The sequence below is a fragment of the Delphinapterus leucas genome, chromosome 20 (genome assembly GCF_059928025.1).
Source record: "Delphinapterus leucas isolate spDelLeu-1000000601 "Yukka" chromosome 20, BTC_Dleu_Yukka2, whole genome shotgun sequence".
In the NCBI taxonomy this organism is placed as follows: Eukaryota; Metazoa; Chordata; class Mammalia; order Artiodactyla; family Monodontidae; genus Delphinapterus; species Delphinapterus leucas.
In genome coordinates, this window is record NC_143148.1 from 32127548 (window position 1) to 32148406 (window position 20859).

Genomic DNA, 20859 nt, shown 5'->3' on the forward strand with positions numbered 1-20859 from the left:
GAGGGGTGTGGGATTCCATCCCCTCTGGGTACTTTCCAGGCTCTCATCACCGAGGACTGAGTTTGGCAGGGGCCCCCAGAGAAGGAAAATGAGAAATGGACAACTTTCTCTGCAATCCATACTCCTAAGGGCAGTAGAGGGAGTGTGTCCTCTGTGTGTCCAATGCCCTATGTCATCTGGCGAGGGTATCCTTTGGAGCTGAGACACGGAAGCTCAAATTAACCTAAGCGGCTAAGACGCTCAGTGTGTGTGAGTGTTGGGGGTGTGGGGTGTGGGGTGTGTGGGGGGGGTACTCTTTGGTCCAGAGCCGAGGTCTCTGCACGTCCAGCCCAGTTCCCCACGCCAGCCCTGATGGGCACGGAGTCTCTCTGTCCAAGACAGACCAAGGAAGACAGAGCCAGAATAAAGTCAACAGCTTTTATTACAACTCACATATTTCATAGAAAAAGGAATGTAGCGTCAGGTCCGGTTGTGTGAAAAACGGTAACATGCAGGTGTGTCCTGCTTGCTCCGTTGACACCCGGGGCAGGCTCTCCGCGACATCAGGCACAGCAGCTGCACTTGTCCGAGGCCCCTTTGCAGACGCAGGCCTGGGCACACTTGGCGCAGCCCACGGGGCAGCAGGAGCAGCAGCCTGGGGAGGCAAGGGCAGCGTGCAGTCGGACCACGCGTTGTCCGGAACCACCCTTCCCAGCAGCAGGCCTGGCCCCAGCCGCCCTCAGGCCCAGACCCTGGGTTTACGGTGGTGTCCTCTGTCCTGAGATAATTGCTCTCAGACACTAGGTTCAGGTTGCCCGGCCCATCTGTGCCCAGGACAGGGCACAGCGCCTTGGGGAGACAGTGAGCAGGGCCTCTGGGGACAAGAGAAAGCCAGCCCCCAGCACCGCCGGTGATGTGAGCCAAGTCCTCAGGATCAAAGCGGAGGCAAAGCCCTCACAGAGCAGCTCCCGCTCGGGATAGGGAAGCTCTGGGCTGCTTCGACAGGAAGGGGCTGCACCAAGGCCCGAGAAGCCACGCACGGCCGCTGGTTCATGTCCCTAAAGTGCTTCAGTCCCTGAGAGGATTCAGAAGCGTGACTCAGGAGGCAGGAGGACTAGTTCTAGTGACAGGTCTGAGGTTGTTTGTTGGTGACCCGTCTGGGCCTCAGCCTCCCTGTTCTCTAGTGCGCGCCTGGGTCTCGGTCACGCCGAAGGTGATTCCAGCTCTGATTGTGAATCCCTTCCTGGTGAGGGGGGCGCCGGGAAGTTTGGTCACTGTCCTGCTCCTGCCTGCCTGCTGAGCTCTGGGCTCCCTCCTCGCACTCAGCCCAGACCCCGCATTCCCAGAGAAGGCCCCGCACACTCACTCTTCTTGCAGGAGGTGCATCTGCAGGCTTTGCAGGTGCAGGAGCCAGCGCAGCCGCAGGAGCCGCCTGCCGGGAAGGGAAAGGCCAGCAGTGAGCAGGGACAGGGATGCAGGAGCTACAGCAGACGGTCAGCGATGCCTCCCTGAGCCCTCCTCCTCTGTCAGGACCCAGCCCTGGGAGCTCGTGTCCACTCAGGCGGATAGAGAAGCCCCAGCTCCTCTCTTCTGGTCCGAGGAGAGTAGGTCCCCTCCTGATGGGACTCCACAGGGAAGGTCCCGGGCTCCAGACCCAGCCCAGGCCGACTGGGGCTGGGGGCCGGGGCCCACGGCCTGAACCCCAAAGAGGCAGCGTCCGCTCCTCCCATCAAGTCCTGGCAGCTCCGAGGCCTCCTGCAAACACTGGGTCCCGGCCTAGCAATCCCCTGACCTGCTGGGTGACCTCAAGAAGGACAGCCTGGAGCCTCCGTGCCCTCAGTGTCAACAGAGAGGCAAAGGGAGACTGACGTGCCCTCAGGAGCCTGGCTACCAAGAAAGCCCTGGACCCGTGACAGGAGTCCTCCCGAGCTCAAACTCAAAGCCCTCCCTTCTCGTCCTGTGCCTGGGAAGGGGGCATCCTAAGGCTCAAAGCCGGGGCTCCCTTACCAGTGGGGCAGGAGCACTTGGGGTCCATCTGGAGGAGAAGTGAGGCCCGAGGTCCAAAGCAAGGGGCGAAGCCGCTTCACGGGTCCGGTGGGGGCCGTGTGGGAGCGAGGAGCCCGGGGGCTCGGTTATAGGCCGAGGAGGCGGCCCGGGCGCAGAGGCCCCGCCCCCGCCTTGCACCCGCCCCGCGGATCGGCGCCCGCGCCGCCCGCCGCGCCCTGGGCCGGGCTGTGAGCAACAGGCGGGGCCGAGCGCACGATTCCCCTTCGGTGCCGGCTGGAGCGGAGGAACCGGGTGCCGTGCGGTAAGCGGTGTCCCAGCCCCCTGGCCGCCCCTTCCCAATGTGCCCGACGGGAGCAGCCACCGTGTTGGCGGGCTGTGCAGGAATCCGGCTCCCGCGTCCTCCGGCCTTCCCCGCCCCAGGCCCCGCGCCGCCGGCCTCCGGGTCGCCGTTTCCTGCAGCCTGAGAACAGCCCCCGCCTCCCGCTCGTGTCCCCTGGCTTGGCTGGAGCCGGGGAGCGGTGTCAGAGAGCGCAGGCGGGTGTGACCCTCACCACCGTTTCGCCGACCCCATCCATGTGTCCCCAGGCGTTGCCAGCCCCGGTCCCCACCACGGTCCTTTGGAAGCATTTTTCCGGTACCGCCTCCTGTAACCGCAGCGCGGTGAACATTGGCTTCAGCCGCGAGTCGCCACTTGTGTTTTCCTTTCCTGGAGGGATCGTGGCTCATTTCTCCGGGGGCTTCTTTGCCTAAACTTTCCAGGGGCGCTCGTCACTGTAGCCGGTCCACCCCCACGCCAGGGTGGAGGTTCCCTAATCATGGGACGCTTCCCCAGGGACGGCATCGTTGTAGGTGATGGGCAGACCTGGCGTTAAATAACAAAGCGAGACAAGTGGATAGTTCCCTTTGAGCGGTCCTGACAGTTACTCACCGTGGAGTCCATGCCAAGCCTTGTTAGTCACTTTTGCTCTTTGACTTGTCACACCAACCGGGAAGGGAGACAGCAGCCAGGAGCCCGTTTCCCAAAGGCCAAAGTACCTACAGTACAAGGAGGCTACTGAGGCAGGCACACAGTGCTGGGGAGTGGTGCCCTGCTTCTGTGCTTTTGTCGCTTCGCAGCTGAAAGAGGGAGTCAGTGAGAAAGCTCCCCTTTGGCCCAGAGCTGCGTCCTCAGCCCGTCTCCACCATGTCCAGCTCAGTCCTGGGGGCGACCAAGGTGACACAGTAGGAGTGTATTTATGATTCTGTGGCTGCCTTCTGACTCTCTCCTTCAGTAGTGTTCAAGAGGTTTCTTTTGGTATAACGTGTTTCAGAAAATCACTGAAAAGAAAATGGTAAGGAAATCCTGATGCAGGTGACAGCAGAAATGGCAGGATCCTTCTGTGTCTGTGAGGAGGGCACGGACTGTGTTCCTCACGGCTTTCTATCTGTAGTGTCAACGGCTCTTTGCGTGAAGGCAGGGTAACCCCGTCGGGGGAACTGGTCCCACGCTCACAGGGTGGATGGGGACGGCCCAGAGCACAGAGCTAAACACGCCGTCCTTGCTTGCGTGTCTGGAAGGAGAACAATGTCTCCTAGGCTGATGATAGCAAATAAATAAATAGATAAATGAATGAATGGGTGATGTGGTAGATTACTCACTGAGTGCCCAGTATACTCTGACCTTCTTTGCATGTATTCAGTTCTTTAATCCCGAGAGCCAGACACTATTATTTTGCCCTTTAGGGCCCAGGAGACTGAGCCACAGACAGGTTATGTCACATGGCTATATGTGACACAGATGGGACTGGCCCTCCTGCAGGCTGACTGCAGCCCCGCGCCCAACCGGACACCACGTCATCCCATGAAGGGTGAGGACACTGAACACCTGGCACAGAGGCAGCAGTGGGAAAGCCCTGAGCCGGCAGTCAGAACCCTCCGCACAGCTCTGTGACCTCTCTGGGCTTCAGCCGCCCACCTCTGCAGCCAGGAGCGCAGCTGGACTGTCTCCGAAGACCCTTGCAGCCCTGAGAAAGGAGAGGCCGGATTCAGCCTCCAGTGATGTCATAACCGGCACCCTGTGGCCGGGAGGTGAGACAGCTGCAGGGTAGGTTTAGTCCTCTGAGTATAGGCTGTGTGCCCTTGGGTAGGTTGCTTAACCTCTGTGGAATTGGCACCATCGCTCCAGACCACGCAGGTTCACCGAGTCTGTCCAAATGCTGTGGCGGTGACTCGTTCCACGGGGCTTGTTGGAGGACATCCCCACGCCCTCTGGCACTGGATAAGCAAGGTTCCTATCCACCTCTGCCCTCACCATGAGCTTGCTTGCACACCAGGGAGCCTTTCTCCAGGAGCTTGTGGGGAGCTCAAGGATTCTCTGTGCGCAAATGTCAGTGTGGAGAGAGCGATCATACAGGACACCGTTCGGGAAGCCCGAGCTAGGAGCCAGGCCACTATCTCGCTTATTCCCCCTCCTTGAAATTAATCTTTTGTATCGAAAGGAGGAAATGAGATCTCAGAGAGTAGCGGTGACTTGCCAGGTCAGGAAGTGGCATGGTGGCTGTGAACCTGAGTGCCTGACACCAACGCCCACGCACGCAGCACGGGCCGGCTCCCGAAATGCCCTCTGCACTCGGGGCACCTGTGGCCGATCTTGGTCCTGGCTTCTGAGCCACGTGTCTCCTCTTTCTCTCAGAGCGCCCATCAAATAGCAGTTCCCTCCCCAGACCGCCAGGGGGCGCAACTCCTGAAATACACTACCTGTTCCCTCAGCACACACTTGTTGCTCATAAACCCCACCAGGCCCCCCGCACTGCAGCACCACCATCAGTCCGCCGAGGAACACATGGAGTCCTTCTTCTGCAACCAAGTCTCAGGGAAACAGCTGGGAAATTCCCACCAAATCCAAATCACTTTCCTTCGGGGTGTCGGGTAGCCACGGGCTGGACTTTGAGGGAAGGGAAGATGTCAGCCTGACCTAGGGAGGAACTTGCGAAGATTCAGAGCCAAGCCCCCGCAGGGAGCTGTCACGGGTGGCGAGTGTCCTGTCCGTAGCCCTGGGCAAGCCAAGGCTGATGTTCCCTGTGGGGAGGCAGGGGGCAGAGCTGCTCCAGGCGTGTGTGGTCCACACAGTGGGGCATCTGTGAGGTGTTCCCAGGACTCGGGCACACTTTCAATGTATGTGCAACATAGGAGAGCGTCCGATTTTCAGAATTGCTCCTCCACGTGTGAAGGTGGGTTTACGTGTTGAAGGGAGAACTGGGTGTCACATATCGTGTCCTTTGACACGTTTTCTTAGCGATCCTTTTTACTGACCAGGGTTAAAAGTTGTGGCAGAAGATACAAAGAGGTCTCTCCAGGGTGTTTTAGACGCAAGCCCCGTGCAGAAGTCACACAAGAGGGGTGTGGGATTCCATCCCCTCTGGGTACTTTCCAGGCTCTCATCACCGAGGACTGAGTTTGGCAGGGGCCCCCAGAGAAGGAAAATGAGAAATGGACAACTTTCTCTGCAATCCATACTCCTAAGGGCAGTAGAGGGAGTGTGTCCTCTGTGTGTCCAATGCCCTATGTCATCTGGCGAGGGTATCCTTTGGAGCTGAGACACGGAAGCTCAAATTAACCTAAGCGGCTAAGACGCTCAGTGTGTGTGAGTGTTGGGGGTGTGGGGTGTGGGGTGTGGGGGGGGGGTACTCTTTGGTCCAGAGCCGAGGTCTCTGCACGTCCAGCCCAGTTCCCCACGCCAGCCCTGATGGGCACGGAGTCTCTCTGTCCAAGACAGACCAAGGAAGACAGAGCCAGAATAAAGTCAACAGCTTTTATTACAACTCACATATTTCATAGAAAAAGGAATGTAGCGTCAGGTCCGGTTGTGTGAAAAACGGTAACATGCAGGTGTGTCCTGCTTGCTCCGTTGACACCCGGGGCAGGCTCTCCGCGACATCAGGCACAGCAGCTGCACTTGTCCGAGGCCCCTTTGCAGACGCAGGCCTGGGCACACTTGGCGCAGCCCACGGGGCAGCAGGAGCAGCAGCCTGGGGAGGCAAGGGCAGCGTGCAGTCGGACCACGCGTTGTCCGGAACCACCCTTCCCAGCAGCAGGCCTGGCCCCAGCCGCCCTCAGGCCCAGACCCTGGGTTTACGGTGGTGTCCTCTGTCCTGAGATAATTGCTCTCAGACACTAGGTTCAGGTTGCCCGGCCCATCTGTGCCCAGGACAGGGCACAGCGCCTTGGGGAGACAGTGAGCAGGGCCTCTGGGGACAAGAGAAAGCCAGCCCCCAGCACCGCCGGTGATGTGAGCCAAGTCCTCAGGATCAAAGCGGAGGCAAAGCCCTCACAGAGCAGCTCCCGCTCGGGATAGGGAAGCTCTGGGCTGCTTCGACAGGAAGGGGCTGCACCAAGGCCCGAGAAGCCACGCACGGCCGCTGGTTCATGTCCCTAAAGTGCTTCAGTCCCTGAGAGGATTCAGAAGCGTGACTCAGGAGGCAGGAGGACTAGTTCTAGTGACAGGTCTGAGGTTGTTTGTTGGTGACCCGTCTGGGCCTCAGCCTCCCTGTTCTCTAGTGCGCGCCTGGGTCTCGGTCACGCCGAAGGTGATTCCAGCTCTGATTGTGAATCCCTTCCTGGTGAGGGGGGCGCCGGGAAGTTTGGTCACTGTCCTGCTCCTGCCTGCCTGCTGAGCTCTGGGCTCCCTCCTCGCACTCAGCCCAGACCCCGCATTCCCAGAGAAGGCCCCGCACACTCACTCTTCTTGCAGGAGGTGCATCTGCAGGCTTTGCAGGTGCAGGAGCCAGCGCAGCCGCAGGAGCCGCCTGCCGGGAAGGGAAAGGCCAGCAGTGAGCAGGGACAGGGATGCAGGAGCTACAGCAGACGGTCAGCGATGCCTCCCTGAGCCCTCCTCCTCTGTCAGGACCCAGCCCTGGGAGCTCGTGTCCACTCAGGCGGATAGAGAAGCCCCAGCTCCTCTCTTCTGGTCCGAGGAGAGTAGGTCCCCTCCTGATGGGACTCCACAGGGAAGGTCCCGGGCTCCAGACCCAGCCCAGGCCGACTGGGGCTGGGGGCCGGGGCCCACGGCCTGAACCCCAAAGAGGCAGCGTCCGCTCCTCCCATCAAGTCCTGGCAGCTCCGAGGCCTCCTGCAAACACTGGGTCCCGGCCTAGCAATCCCCTGACCTGCTGGGTGACCTCAAGAAGGACAGCCTGGAGCCTCCGTGCCCTCAGTGTCAACAGAGAGGCAAAGGGAGACTGACGTGCCCTCAGGAGCCTGGCTACCAAGAAAGCCCTGGACCCGTGACAGGAGTCCTCCCGAGCTGAAACTCAAAGCCCTCCCTTCTCGTCCTGTGCCTGGGAAGGGGGCATCCTAAGGCTCAAAGCCGGGGCTCCCTTACCAGTGGGGCAGGAGCACTTGGGGTCCATCTGGAGGAGAAGTGAGGCCCGAGGTCCAAAGCAAGGGGCGAAGCCGCTTCACGGGTCCGGTGGGGGCCGTGTGGGAGCGAGGAGCCCGGGGGCTCGGTTATAGGCCGAGGAGGCGGCCCGGGCGCAGAGGCCCCGCCCCCGCCTTGCACCCGCCCCGCGGATCGGCGCCCGCGCCGCCCGCCGCGCCCTGGGCCGGGCTGTGAGCAACAGGCGGGGCCGAGCGCACGACTCCCCTTCGGTGCCGGCTGGAGCGGAGGAACCGGGTGCCGTGCGGTAAGCGGTGTCCCAGCCCCCTGGCCGCCCCTTCCCAATGTGCCCGACGGGAGCAGCCACCGTGTTGGCGGGCTGTGCAGGAATCCGGCTCCCGCGTCCTCCGGCCTTCCCCGCCCCAGGCCCCGCGCCGCCGGCCTCCGGGTCGCCGTTTCCTGCAGCCTGAGAACAGCCCCCGCCTCCCGCTCGTGTCCCCTGGCTTGGCTGGAGCCGGGGAGCGGTGTCAGAGAGCGCAGGCGGGTGTGACCCTCACCACCGTTTCGCCGACCCCATCCATGTGTCCCCAGGCGTTGCCAGCCCCGGTCCCCACCACGGTCCTTTGGAAGCATTTTTCCGGTACCGCCTCCTGTAACCGCAGCGCGGTGAACATTGGCTTCAGCCGCGAGTCGCCACTTGTGTTTTCCTTTCCTGGAGGGATCGTGGCTCATTTCTCCGGGGGCTTCTTTGCCTAAACTTTCCAGGGGCGCTCGTCACTGTAGCCGGTCCACCCCCACGCCAGGGTGGAGGTTCCCTAATCATGGGACGCTTCCCCAGGGACGGCATCGTTGTAGGTGATGGGCAGACCTGGCGTTAAATAACAAAGCGAGACAAGTGGATAGTTCCCTTTGAGCGGTCCTGACAGTTACTCACCGTGGAGTCCATGCCAAGCCTTGTTAGTCACTTTTGCTCTTTGACTTGTCACACCAACCGGGAAGGGAGACAGCAGCCAGGAGCCCGTTTCCCAAAGGCCAAAGTACCTACAGTACAAGGAGGCTACTGAGGCAGGCACACAGTGCTGGGGAGTGGTGCCCTGCTTCTGTGCTTTTGTCGCTTCGCAGCTGAAAGAGGGAGTCAGTGAGAAAGCTCCCCTTTGGCCCAGAGCTGCGTCCTCAGCCCGTCTCCACCATGTCCAGCTCAGTCCTGGGGGCGACCAAGGTGACACAGTAGGAGTGTATTTATGATTCTGTGGCTGCCTTCTGACTCTCTCCTTCAGTAGTGTTCAAGAGGTTTCTTTTGGTATAACGTGTTTCAGAAAATCACTGAAAAGAAAATGGTAAGGAAATCCTGATGCAGGTGACAGCAGAAATGGCAGGATCCTTCTGTGTCTGTGAGGAGGGCACGGACTGTGTTCCTCACGGCTTTCTATCTGTAGTGTCAACGGCTCTTTGCGTGAAGGCAGGGTAACCCCGTCGGGGGAACTGGTCCCACGCTCACAGGGTGGATGGGGACGGCCCAGAGCACAGAGCTAAACACGCCGTCCTTGCTTGCGTGTCTGGAAGGAGAACAATGTCTCCTAGGCTGATGATAGCAAATAAATAAATAGATAAATGAATGAATGGGTGATGTGGTAGATTACTCACTGAGTGCCCAGTATACTCTGACCTTCTTTGCATGTATTCAGTTCTTTAATCCCGAGAGCCAGACACTATTATTTTGCCCTTTAGGGCCCAGGAGACTGAGCCACAGACAGGTTATGTCACATGGCTATATGTGACACAGATGGGACTGGCCCTCCTGCAGGCTGACTGCAGCCCCGCGCCCAACCGGACACCACGTCATCCCATGAAGGGTGAGGACACTGAACACCTGGCACAGAGGCAGCAGTGGGAAAGCCCTGAGCCGGCAGTCAGAACCCTCCGCACAGCTCTGTGACCTCTCTGGGCTTCAGCCGCCCACCTCTGCAGCCAGGAGCGCAGCTGGACTGTCTCCGAAGACCCTTGCAGCCCTGAGAAAGGAGAGGCCGGATTCAGCCTCCAGTGATGTCATAACCGGCACCCTGTGGCCGGGAGGTGAGACAGCTGCAGGGTAGGTTTAGTCCTCTGAGTATAGGCTGTGTGCCCTTGGGTAGGTTGCTTAACCTCTGTGGAATTGGCACCATCGCTCCAGACCACGCAGGTTCACCGAGTCTGTCCAAATGCTGTGGCGGTGACTCGTTCCACGGGGCTTGTTGGAGGACATCCCCACGCCCTCTGGCACTGGATAAGCAAGGTTCCTATCCACCTCTGCCCTCACCATGAGCTTGCTTGCACACCAGGGAGCCTTTCTCCAGGAGCTTGTGGGGAGCTCAAGGATTCTCTGTGCGCAAATGTCAGTGTGGAGAGAGCGATCATACAGGACACCGTTCGGGAAGCCCGAGCTAGGAGCCAGGCCACTATCTCGCTTATTCCCCCTCCTTGAAATTAATCTTTTGTATCGAAAGGAGGAAATGAGATCTCAGAGAGTAGCGGTGACTTGCCAGGTCAGGAAGTGGCATGGTGGCTGTGAACCTGAGTGCCTGACACCAACGCCCACGCACGCAGCACGGGCCGGCTCCCGAAATGCCCTCTGCACTCGGGGCACCTGTGGCCGATCTTGGTCCTGGCTTCTGAGCCACGTGTCTCCTCTTTCTCTCAGAGCGCCCATCAAATAGCAGTTCCCTCCCCAGACCGCCAGGGGGCGCAACTCCTGAAATACACTACCTGTTCCCTCAGCACACACTTGTTGCTCATAAACCCCACCAGGCCCCCCGCACTGCAGCACCACCATCAGTCCGCCGAGGAACACATGGAGTCCTTCTTCTGCAACCAAGTCTCAGGGAAACAGCTGGGAAATTCCCACCAAATCCAAATCACTTTCCTTCGGGGTGTCGGGTAGCCACGGGCTGGACTTTGAGGGAAGGGAAGATGTCAGCCTGACCTAGGGAGGAACTTGCGAAGATTCAGAGCCAAGCCCCCGCAGGGAGCTGTCACGGGTGGCGAGTGTCCTGTCCGTAGCCCTGGGCAAGCCAAGGCTGATGTTCCCTGTGGGGAGGCAGGGGGCAGAGCTGCTCCAGGCGTGTGTGGTCCACACAGTGGGGCATCTGTGAGGTGTTCCCAGGACTCGGGCACACTTTCAATGTATGTGCAACATAGGAGAGCGTCCGATTTTCAGAATTGCTCCTCCACGTGTGAAGGTGGGTTTACGTGTTGAAGGGAGAACTGGGTGTCACATATCGTGTCCTTTGACACGTTTTCTTAGCGATCCTTTTTACTGACCAGGGTTAAAAGTTGTGGCAGAAGATACAAAGAGGTCTCTCCAGGGTGTTTTAGACGCAAGCCCCGTGCAGAAGTCACACAAGAGGGGTGTGGGATTCCATCCCCTCTGGGTACTTTCCAGGCTCTCATCACCGAGGACTGAGTTTGGCAGGGGCCCCCAGAGAAGGAAAATGAGAAATGGACAACTTTCTCTGCAATCCATACTCCTAAGGGCAGTAGAGGGAGTGTGTCCTCTGTGTGTCCAATGCCCTATGTCATCTGGCGAGGGTATCCTTTGGAGCTGAGACACGGAAGCTCAAATTAACCTAAGCGGCTAAGACGCTCAGTGTGTGTGAGTGTTGGGGGTGTGGGGTGTGGGGTGTGGGGGGGGGGTACTCTTTGGTCCAGAGCCGAGGTCTCTGCACGTCCAGCCCAGTTCCCCACGCCAGCCCTGATGGGCACGGAGTCTCTCTGTCCAAGACAGACCAAGGAAGACAGAGCCAGAATAAAGTCAACAGCTTTTATTACAACTCACATATTTCATAGAAAAAGGAATGTAGCGTCAGGTCCGGTTGTGTGAAAAACGGTAACATGCAGGTGTGTCCTGCTTGCTCCGTTGACACCCGGGGCAGGCTCTCCGCGACATCAGGCACAGCAGCTGCACTTGTCCGAGGCCCCTTTGCAGACGCAGGCCTGGGCACACTTGGCGCAGCCCACGGGGCAGCAGGAGCAGCAGCCTGGGGAGGCAAGGGCAGCGTGCAGTCGGACCACGCGTTGTCCGGAACCACCCTTCCCAGCAGCAGGCCTGGCCCCAGCCGCCCTCAGGCCCAGACCCTGGGTTTACGGTGGTGTCCTCTGTCCTGAGATAATTGCTCTCAGACACTAGGTTCAGGTTGCCCGGCCCATCTGTGCCCAGGACAGGGCACAGCGCCTTGGGGAGACAGTGAGCAGGGCCTCTGGGGACAAGAGAAAGCCAGCCCCCAGCACCGCCGGTGATGTGAGCCAAGTCCTCAGGATCAAAGCGGAGGCAAAGCCCTCACAGAGCAGCTCCCGCTCGGGATAGGGAAGCTCTGGGCTGCTTCGACAGGAAGGGGCTGCACCAAGGCCCGAGAAGCCACGCACGGCCGCTGGTTCATGTCCCTAAAGTGCTTCAGTCCCTGAGAGGATTCAGAAGCGTGACTCAGGAGGCAGGAGGACTAGTTCTAGTGACAGGTCTGAGGTTGTTTGTTGGTGACCCGTCTGGGCCTCAGCCTCCCTGTTCTCTAGTGCGCGCCTGGGTCTCGGTCACGCCGAAGGTGATTCCAGCTCTGATTGTGAATCCCTTCCTGGTGAGGGGGGCGCCGGGAAGTTTGGTCACTGTCCTGCTCCTGCCTGCCTGCTGAGCTCTGGGCTCCCTCCTCGCACTCAGCCCAGACCCCGCATTCCCAGAGAAGGCCCCGCACACTCACTCTTCTTGCAGGAGGTGCATCTGCAGGCTTTGCAGGTGCAGGAGCCAGCGCAGCCGCAGGAGCCGCCTGCCGGGAAGGGAAAGGCCAGCAGTGAGCAGGGACAGGGATGCAGGAGCTACAGCAGACGGTCAGCGATGCCTCCCTGAGCCCTCCTCCTCTGTCAGGACCCAGCCCTGGGAGCTCGTGTCCACTCAGGCGGATAGAGAAGCCCCAGCTCCTCTCTTCTGGTCCGAGGAGAGTAGGTCCCCTCCTGATGGGACTCCACAGGGAAGGTCCCGGGCTCCAGACCCAGCCCAGGCCGACTGGGGCTGGGGGCCGGGGCCCACGGCCTGAACCCCAAAGAGGCAGCGTCCGCTCCTCCCATCAAGTCCTGGCAGCTCCGAGGCCTCCTGCAAACACTGGGTCCCGGCCTAGCAATCCCCTGACCTGCTGGGTGACCTCAAGAAGGACAGCCTGGAGCCTCCGTGCCCTCAGTGTCAACAGAGAGGCAAAGGGAGACTGACGTGCCCTCAGGAGCCTGGCTACCAAGAAAGCCCTGGACCCGTGACAGGAGTCCTCCCGAGCTCAAACTCAAAGCCCTCCCTTCTCGTCCTGTGCCTGGGAAGGGGGCATCCTAAGGCTCAAAGCCGGGGCTCCCTTACCAGTGGGGCAGGAGCACTTGGGGTCCATCTGGAGGAGAAGTGAGGCCCGAGGTCCAAAGCAAGGGGCGAAGCCGCTTCACGGGTCCGGTGGGGGCCGTGTGGGAGCGAGGAGCCCGGGGGCTCGGTTATAGGCCGAGGAGGCGGCCCGGGCGCAGAGGCCCCGCCCCCGCCTTGCACCCGCCCCGCGGATCGGCGCCCGCGCCGCCCGCCGCGCCCTGGGCCGGGCTGTGAGCAACAGGCGGGGCCGAGCGCACGATTCCCCTTCGGTGCCGGCTGGAGCGGAGGAACCGGGTGCCGTGCGGTAAGCGGTGTCCCAGCCCCCTGGCCGCCCCTTCCCAATGTGCCCGACGGGAGCAGCCACCGTGTTGGCGGGCTGTGCAGGAATCCGGCTCCCGCGTCCTCCGGCCTTCCCCGCGCCGCCGGCCTCCGGGTCGCCGTTTCCTGCAGCCTGAGAACAGCCCCCGCCTCCCGCTCGTGTCCCCTGGCTTGGCTGGAGCCGGGGAGCGGTGTCAGAGAGCGCAGGCGGGTGTGACCCTCACCACCGTTTCGCCGACCCCATCCATGTGTCCCCAGGCGTTGCCAGCCCCGGTCCCCACCACGGTCCTTTGGAAGCATTTTTCCGGTACCGCCTCCTGTAACCGCAGCGCGGTGAACATTGGCTTCAGCCGCGAGTCGCCACTTGTGTTTTCCTTTCCTGGAGGGATCGTGGCTCATTTCTCCGGGGGCTTCTTTGCCTAAACTTTCCAGGGGCGCTCGTCACTGTAGCCGGTCCACCCCCACGCCAGGGTGGAGGTTCCCTAATCATGGGACGCTTCCCCAGGGACGGCATCGTTGTAGGTGATGGGCAGACCTGGCGTTAAATAACAAAGCGAGACAAGTGGATAGTTCCCTTTGAGCGGTCCTGACAGTTACTCACCGTGGAGTCCATGCCAAGCCTTGTTAGTCACTTTTGCTCTTTGACTTGTCACACCAACCGGGAAGGGAGACAGCAGCCAGGAGCCCGTTTCCCAAAGGCCAAAGTACCTACAGTACAAGGAGGCTACTGAGGCAGGCACACAGTGCTGGGGAGTGGTGCCCTGCTTCTGTGCTTTTGTCGCTTCGCAGCTGAAAGAGGGAGTCAGTGAGAAAGCTCCCCTTTGGCCCAGAGCTGCGTCCTCAGCCCGTCTCCACCATGTCCAGCTCAGTCCTGGGGGCGACCAAGGTGACACAGTAGGAGTGTATTTATGATTCTGTGGCTGCCTTCTGACTCTCTCCTTCAGTAGTGCTCAAGAGGTTTCTTTTGGTATAACGTGTTTCAGAAAATCACTGAAAAGAAAATGGTAAGGAAATCCTGATGCAGGTGACAGCAGAAATGGCAGGATCCTTCTGTGTCTGTGAGGAGGGCACGGACTGTGTTCCTCACGGCTTTCTATCTGTAGTGTCAACGGCTCTTTGCGTGAAGGCAGGGTAACCCCGTCGGGGGAACTGGTCCCACGCTCACAGGGTGGATGGGGACGGCCCAGAGCACAGAGCTAAACACGCCGTCCTTGCTTGCGTGTCTGGAAGGAGAACAATGTCTCCTAGGCTGATGATAGCAAATAAATAAATAGATAAATGAATGAATGGGTGATGTGGTAGATTACTCACTGAGTGCCCAGTATACTCTGACCTTCTTTGCATGTATTCAGTTCTTTAATCCCGAGAGCCAGACACTATTATTTTGCCCTTTAGGGCCCAGGAGACTGAGCCACAGACAGGTTATGTCACATGGCTATATGTGACACAGATGGGACTGGCCCTCCTGCAGGCTGACTGCAGCCCCGCGCCCAACCGGACACCACGTCATCCCATGAAGGGTGAGGACACTGAACACCTGGCACAGAGGCAGCAGTGGGAAAGCCCTGAGCCGGCAGTCAGAACCCTCCGCACAGCTCTGTGACCTCTCTGGGCTTCAGCCGCCCACCTCTGCAGCCAGGAGCGCAGCTGGACTGCCTCCGAAGACCCTTGCAGCCCTGAGAAAGGAGAGGCCGGATTCAGCCTCCAGTGATGTCATAACCGGCACCCTGTGGCCGGGAGGTGAGACAGCTGCAGGGTAGGTTTAGTCCTCTGAGTATAGGCTGTGTGCCCTTGGGTAGGTTGCTTAACCTCTGTGGAATTGGCACCATCGCTCCAGACCACGCAGGTTCACCGAGTCTGTCCAAATGCTGTGGCGGTGACTCGTTCCACGGGGCTTGTTGGAGGACATCCCCACGCCCTCTGGCACTGGATAAGCAAGGTTCCTATCCACCTCTGCCCTCACCATGGGCTTGCTTGCACACCAGGGAGCCTTTCTCCAGGAGCTTGTGGGGAGCTCAAGGATTCTCTGTGCGCAAATGTCAGTGTGGAGAGAGCGATCATACAGGACACCGTTCGGGAAGCCCGAGCTAGGAGCCAGGCCACTATCTCGCTTATTCCCCCTCCTTGAAATTAATCTTTTGTATCGAAAGGAGGAAATGAGATCTCAGAGAGTAGCGGTGACTTGCCAGGTCAGGAAGTGGCATGGTGGCTGTGAACCTGAGTGCCTGACACCAACGCCCACGCACGCAGCACGGGCCGGCTCCCGAAATGCCCTCTGCACTCGGGGCACCTGTGGCCGATCTTGGTCCTGGCTTCTGAGCCACGTGTCTCCTCTTTCTCTCAGAGCGCCCATCAAATAGCAGTTCCCTCCCCAGACCGCCAGGGGGCGCAACTCCTGAAATACACTACCTGTTCCCTCAGCCCACACTTGTTGCTCATAAACCCCACCAGGCCCCCCGCACTGCAGCACCACCATCAGTCTGCCGAGGAACACATGGAGTCCTTCTTCTGCAACCAAGTCTCAGGGAAACAGCTGGGAAATTCCCACCAAATCCAAATCACTTTCCTTCGGGGTGTCGGGTAGCCACGGGCTGGACTTTGAGGGAAGGGAAGATGTCAGCCTGACCTAGGGAGGAACTTGCGAAGATTCAGAGCCAAGCCCCCGCAGGGAGCTGTCACGGGTGGCGAGTGTCCTGTCCGTAGCCCTGGGCAAGCCAAGGCTGATGTTCCCTGTGGGGAGGCAGGGGGCAGAGCTGCTCCAGGCGTGTGTGGTCCACACAGTGGGGCATCTGTGAGGTGTTCCCAGGACTCGGGCACACTTTCAATGTATGTGCAACATAGGAGAGCGTCCGATTTTCAGAATTGCTCCTCCACGTGTGAAGGTGGGTTTACGTGTTGAAGGGAGAACTGGGTGTCACATATCGTGTCCTTTGACACGTTTTCTTAGCGATCCTTTTTACTGACCAGGGTTAAAAGTTGTGGCAGAAGATACAAAGAGGTCTCTCCAGGGTGTTTTAGACGCAAGCCCCGTGCAGAAGTCACACAAGAGGGGTGTGGGATTCCATCCCCTCTGGGTACTTTCCAGGCTCTCATCACCGAGGACTGAGTTTGGCAGGGGCCCCCAGAGAAGGAAAATGAGAAATGGACAACTTTCTCTGCAATCCATACTCCTAAGGGCAGTAGAGGGAGTGTGTCCTCTGTGTGTCCAATGCCCTATGTCATCTGGCGAGGGTATCCTTTGGAGCTGAGACACGGAAGCTCAAATTAACCTAAGCGGCTAAGACGCTCAGTGTGTGTGAGTGTTGGGGGTGTGGGGTGTGGGGTGTGTGGGGGGGGTACTCTTTGGTCCAGAGCCGAGGTCTCTGCACGTCCAGCCCAGTTCCCCACGCCAGCCCTGATGGGCACGGAGTCTCTCTGTCCAAGACAGACCAAGGAAGACAGAGCCAGAATAAAGTCAACAGCTTTTATTACAACTCACATATTTCATAGAAAAAGGAATGTAGCGTCAGGTCCGGTTGTGTGAAAAACGGTAACATGCAGGTGTGTCCTGCTTGCTCCGTTGACACCCGGGGCAGGCTCTCCGCGACATCAGGCACAGCAGCTGCACTTGTCCGAGGCCCCTTTGCAGACGCAGGCCTGGGCACACTTGGCGCAGCCCACGGGGCAGCAGGAGCAGCAGCCTGGGGAGGCAAGGGCAGCGTGCAGTCGGACCACGCGTTGTCCGGAACCACCCTTCCCAGCAGCAGGCCTGGCCCCAGCCGCCCTCAGGCCCAGACCCTGGGTTTACGGTGGTGTCCTCTGTCCTGAGATAATTGCTCTCAGACACTAGGTTCAGGTTGCCCGGCCCATCTGTGCCCAGGACAGGGCACAGCGCCTTGGGGAGACAGTGAGCAGGGCCTCTGGGGACAAGAGAAAGCCAGCCCCCAGCACCGCCGGTGATGTGAGCCAAGTCCTCAGGATCAAAGCGGAGGCAAAGCCCTCACAGAGCAGCTCCCGCTCGGGATAGGGAAGCTCTGGGCTGCTTTGACAGGAAGGGGCTGCACCAAGGCCCGAGAAGCCACGCACGGCCGCTGGTTCATGTCCCTAAAGTGCTTCAGTCCCTGAGAGGATTCAGAAGCGTGACTCAGGAGGCAGGAGGACTAGTTCTAGTGACAGGTCTGAGGTTGTTTGTTGGTGACCCGTCTGGGCCTCAGCCTCCCTGTTCTCTAGTGCGCGCCTGGGTCTCGGTCACGCCGAAGGTGATTCCAGCTCTGATTGTGAATCCCTTCCTGGTGAGGGGGGCGCCGGGAAGTTTGGTCACTGTCCTGCTCCTGCCTGCCTGCTGAGCTCTGGGCTCCCTCCTCGCACTCAGCCCAGACCCCGCATTCCCAGAGAAGGCCCCGCACACTCACTCTTCTTGCAGGAGGTGCATCTGCAGGCTTTGCAGGTGCAGGAGCCAGCGCAGCCGCAGGAGCCGCCTGCCGGGAAGGGAAAGGCCAGCAGTGAGCAGGGACAGGGATGCAGGAGCTACAGCAGACGGTCAGCGATGCCTCCCTGAGCCCTCCTCCTCTGTCAGGACCCAGCCCTGGGAGCTCGTGTCCACTCAGGCGGATAGAGAAGCCCCAGCTCCTCTCTTCTGGTCCGAGGAGAGTAGGTCCCCTCCTGATGGGACTCCACAGGGAAGGTCCCGGGCTCCAGACCCAGCCCAGGCCGACTGGGGCTGGGGGCCGGGGCCCACGGCCTGAACCCCAAAGAGGCAGCGTCCGCTCCTCCCATCAAGTCCTGGCAGCTCCGAGGCCTCCTGCAAACACTGGGTCCCGGCCTAGCAATCCCCTGACCTGCTGGGTGACCTCAAGAAGGACAGCCTGGAGCCTCCGTGCCCTCAGTGTCAACAGAGAGGCAAAGGGAGACTGACGTGCCCTCAGGAGCCTGGCTACCAAGAAAGCCCTGGACCCGTGACAGGAGTCCTCCCGAGCTCAAACTCAAAGCCCTCCCTTCTCGTCCTGTGCCTGGGAAGGGGGCATCCTAAGGCTCAAAGCCGGGGCTCCCTTACCAGTGGGGCAGGAGCACTTGGGGTCCATCTGGAGGAGAAGTGAGGCCCGAGGTCCAAAGCAAGGGGCGAAGCCGCTTCACGGGTCCGGTGGGGGCCGTGTGGGAGCGAGGAGCCCGGGGGCTCGGTTATAGGCCGAGGAGGCGGCCCGGGCGCAGAGGCCCCGCCCCCGCCTTGCACCCGCCCCGCGGATCGGCGCCCGCGCCGCCCGCCGCGCCCTGGGCCGGGCTGTGAGCAACAGGCGGGGCCGAGCGCACGATTCCCCTTCGGTGCCGGCTGGAGCGGAGGAACCGGGTGCCGTGCGGTAAGCGGTGTCCCAGCCCCCTGGCCGCCCCTTCCCAATGTGCCCGACGGGAGCAGCCACCGTGTTGGCGGGCTGTGCAGGAATCCGGCTCCCGCGTCCTCCGGCCTTCCCCGCCCCAGGCCCCGCGCCGCCGGCCTCCGGGTCGCCGTTTCCTGCAGCCTGAGAACAGCCCCCGCCTCCCGCTCGTGTCCCCTGGCTTGGCTGGAGCCGGGGAGCGGTGTCAGAGAGCGCAGGCGGGTGTGACCCTCACCACCGTTTCGCCGACCCCATCCATGTGTCCCCAGGCGTTGCCAGCCCCGGTCCCCACCACGGTCCTTTGGAAGCATTTTTCCGGTACCGCCTCCTGTAACCGCAGCGCGGTGAACATTGGCTTCAGCCGCGAGTCGCCACTTGTGTTTTCCTTTCCTGGAGGGATCGTGGCTCATTTCTCCGGGGGCTTCTTTGCCTAAACTTTCCAGGGGCGCTCGTCACTGTAGCCGGTCCACCCCCACGCCAGGGTGGAGGTTCCCTAATCATGGGACGCTTCCCCAGGGACGGCATCGTTGTAGGTGATGGGCAGACCTGGCGTTAAATAACAAAGCGAGACAAGTGGATAGTTCCCTTTGAGCGGTCCTGACAGTTACTCACCGTGGAGTCCATGCCAAGCCTTGTTAGTCACTTTTGCTCTTTGACTTGTCACACCAACCGGGAAGGGAGACAGCAGCCAGGAGCCCGTTTCCCAAAGGCCAAAGTACCTACAGTACAAGGAGGCTACTGAGGCAGGCACACAGTGCTGGGGAGTGGTGCCCTGCTTCTGTGCTTTTGTCGCTTCGCAGCTGAAAGAGGGAGTCAGTGAGAAAGCTCCCCTTTGGCCCAGAGCTGCGTCCTCAGCCCGTCTCCACCATGTCCAGCTCAGTCCTGGGGGCGACCAAGGTGACACAGTAGGAGTGTATTTATGATTCTGTGGCTGCCTTCTGACTCTCTCCTTCAGTAGTGCTCAAGAGGTTTCTTTTGGTATAACGTGTTTCAGAAAATCACTGAAAAGAAAATGGTAAGGAAATCCTGATGCAGGTGACAGCAGAAATGGCAGGATCCTTCTGTGTCTGTGAGGAGGGCACGGACTGTGTTCCTCACGGCTTTCTATCTGTAGTGTCAACGGCTCTTTGCGTGAAGGCAGGGTAACCCCGTCGGGGGAACTGGTCCCACGCTCACAGGGTGGATGGGGACGGCCCAGAGCACAGAGCTAAACACGCCGTCCTTGCTTGCGTGTCTGGAAGGAGAACAATGTCTCCTAGGCTGATGATAGCAAATAAATAAATAGATAAATGAATGAATGGGTGATGTGGTAGATTACTCACTGAGTGCCCAGTATACTCTGACCTTCTTTGCATGTATTCAGTTCTTTAATCCCGAGAGCCAGACACTATTATTTTGCCCTTTAGGGCCCAGGAGACTGAGCCACAGACAGGTTATGTCACATGGCTATATGTGACACAGATGGGACTGGCCCTCCTGCAGGCTGACTGCAGCCCCGCGCCCAACCGGACACCACGTCATCCCATGAAGGGTGAGGACACTGAACACCTGGCACAGAGGCAGCAGTGGGAAAGCCCTGAGCCGGCAGTCAGAACCCTCCGCACAGCTCTGTGACCTCTCTGGGCTTCAGCCGCCCACCTCTGCAGCCAGGAGCGCAGCTGGACTGCCTCCGAAGACCCTTGCAGCCCTGAGAAAGGAGAGGCCGGATTCAGCCTCCAGTGATGTCATAACCGGCACCCTGTGGCCGGGAGGTGAGACAGCTGCAGGGTAGGTTTAGTCCTCTGAGTATAGGCTGTGTGCCCTTGGGTAGGTTGCTTAACCTCTGTGGAATTGGCACCATCGCTCCAGACCACGCAGGTTCACCGAGTCTGTCCAAATGCTGTGGCGGTGACTCGTTCCACGGGGCTTGTTGGAGGACATCCCCACGCCCTCTGGCACTGGATAAGCAAGGTTCCTATCCACCTCTGCCCTCACCATGAGCTTGCTTGCACACCAGGGAGCCTTTCTCCAGGAGCTTGTGGGGAGCTCAAGGATTCTCTGTGCGCAAATGTCAGTGTGGAGAGAGCGATCATACAGGACACCGTTCGGGAAGCCCGAGCTAGGAGCCAGGCCACTATCTCGCTTATTCCCCCTCCTTGAAATTAATCTTTTGTATCGAAAGGAGGAAATGAGATCTCAGAGAGTAGCGGTGACTTGCCAGGTCAGGAAGTGGCATGGTGGCTGTGAACCTGAGTGCCTGACACCAACGCCCACGCACGCAGCACGGGCCGGCTCCCGAAATGCCCTCTGCACTCGGGGCACCTGTGGCCGATCTTGGTCCTGGCTTCTGAGCCACGTGTCTCCTCTTTCTCTCAGAGCGCCCATCAAATAGCAGTTCCCTCCCCAGACCGCCAGGGGGCGCAACTCCTGAAATACACTACCTGTTCCCTCAGCACACACTTGTTGCTCATAAACCCCACCAGGCCCCCCGCACTGCAGCACCACCATCAGTC

General features: G+C 59.9%; 4 protein-coding genes across 4 annotated transcripts; all 4 read right to left on the reverse strand.

Moving 5' to 3' along the window:
- Positions 1-427: 427 nt before the first annotated feature.
- On the reverse strand, positions 428-2156 carry LOC149744655 (metallothionein-1E-like). Its single transcript, XM_089902511.1, has 3 exons — positions 1987-2156; positions 1346-1411; positions 428-634 (listed from the first exon to the last, which is right to left on the reverse strand). The coding sequence occupies exons 1-3, from the start codon at positions 2012-2014 to the stop codon at positions 543-545; spliced, it is 186 nt and encodes a 61-aa protein (XP_089758637.1). The 5' UTR covers positions 2015-2156; the 3' UTR covers positions 428-542.
- A 3630-nt stretch (positions 2157-5786) lies between these two features.
- LOC111171231 (metallothionein-1E) lies at positions 5787-7514 on the reverse strand. Its single transcript, XM_022566857.3, has 3 exons — positions 7346-7514; positions 6705-6770; positions 5787-5993 (listed from the first exon to the last, which is right to left on the reverse strand). The coding sequence occupies exons 1-3, from the start codon at positions 7371-7373 to the stop codon at positions 5902-5904; spliced, it is 186 nt and encodes a 61-aa protein (XP_022422565.2). The 5' UTR covers positions 7374-7514; the 3' UTR covers positions 5787-5901.
- A 3631-nt stretch (positions 7515-11145) lies between these two features.
- On the reverse strand, positions 11146-12874 carry LOC149744656 (metallothionein-1E-like). The gene is made up of 3 exons (XM_089902512.1): positions 12705-12874; positions 12064-12129; positions 11146-11352 (listed from the first exon to the last, which is right to left on the reverse strand). Exons 1-3 carry the CDS (start codon positions 12730-12732, stop codon positions 11261-11263), a joined length of 186 nt encoding a protein of 61 aa, XP_089758638.1. The 5' UTR covers positions 12733-12874; the 3' UTR covers positions 11146-11260.
- A 3618-nt stretch (positions 12875-16492) lies between these two features.
- Positions 16493-18221, reverse strand: LOC149744657 (metallothionein-1E-like). The gene is made up of 3 exons (XM_089902513.1): positions 18052-18221; positions 17411-17476; positions 16493-16699 (listed from the first exon to the last, which is right to left on the reverse strand). Exons 1-3 carry the CDS (start codon positions 18077-18079, stop codon positions 16608-16610), a joined length of 186 nt encoding a protein of 61 aa, XP_089758639.1. The 5' UTR covers positions 18080-18221; the 3' UTR covers positions 16493-16607.
- Between the last annotated feature and the right edge of the window lie 2638 nt (positions 18222-20859).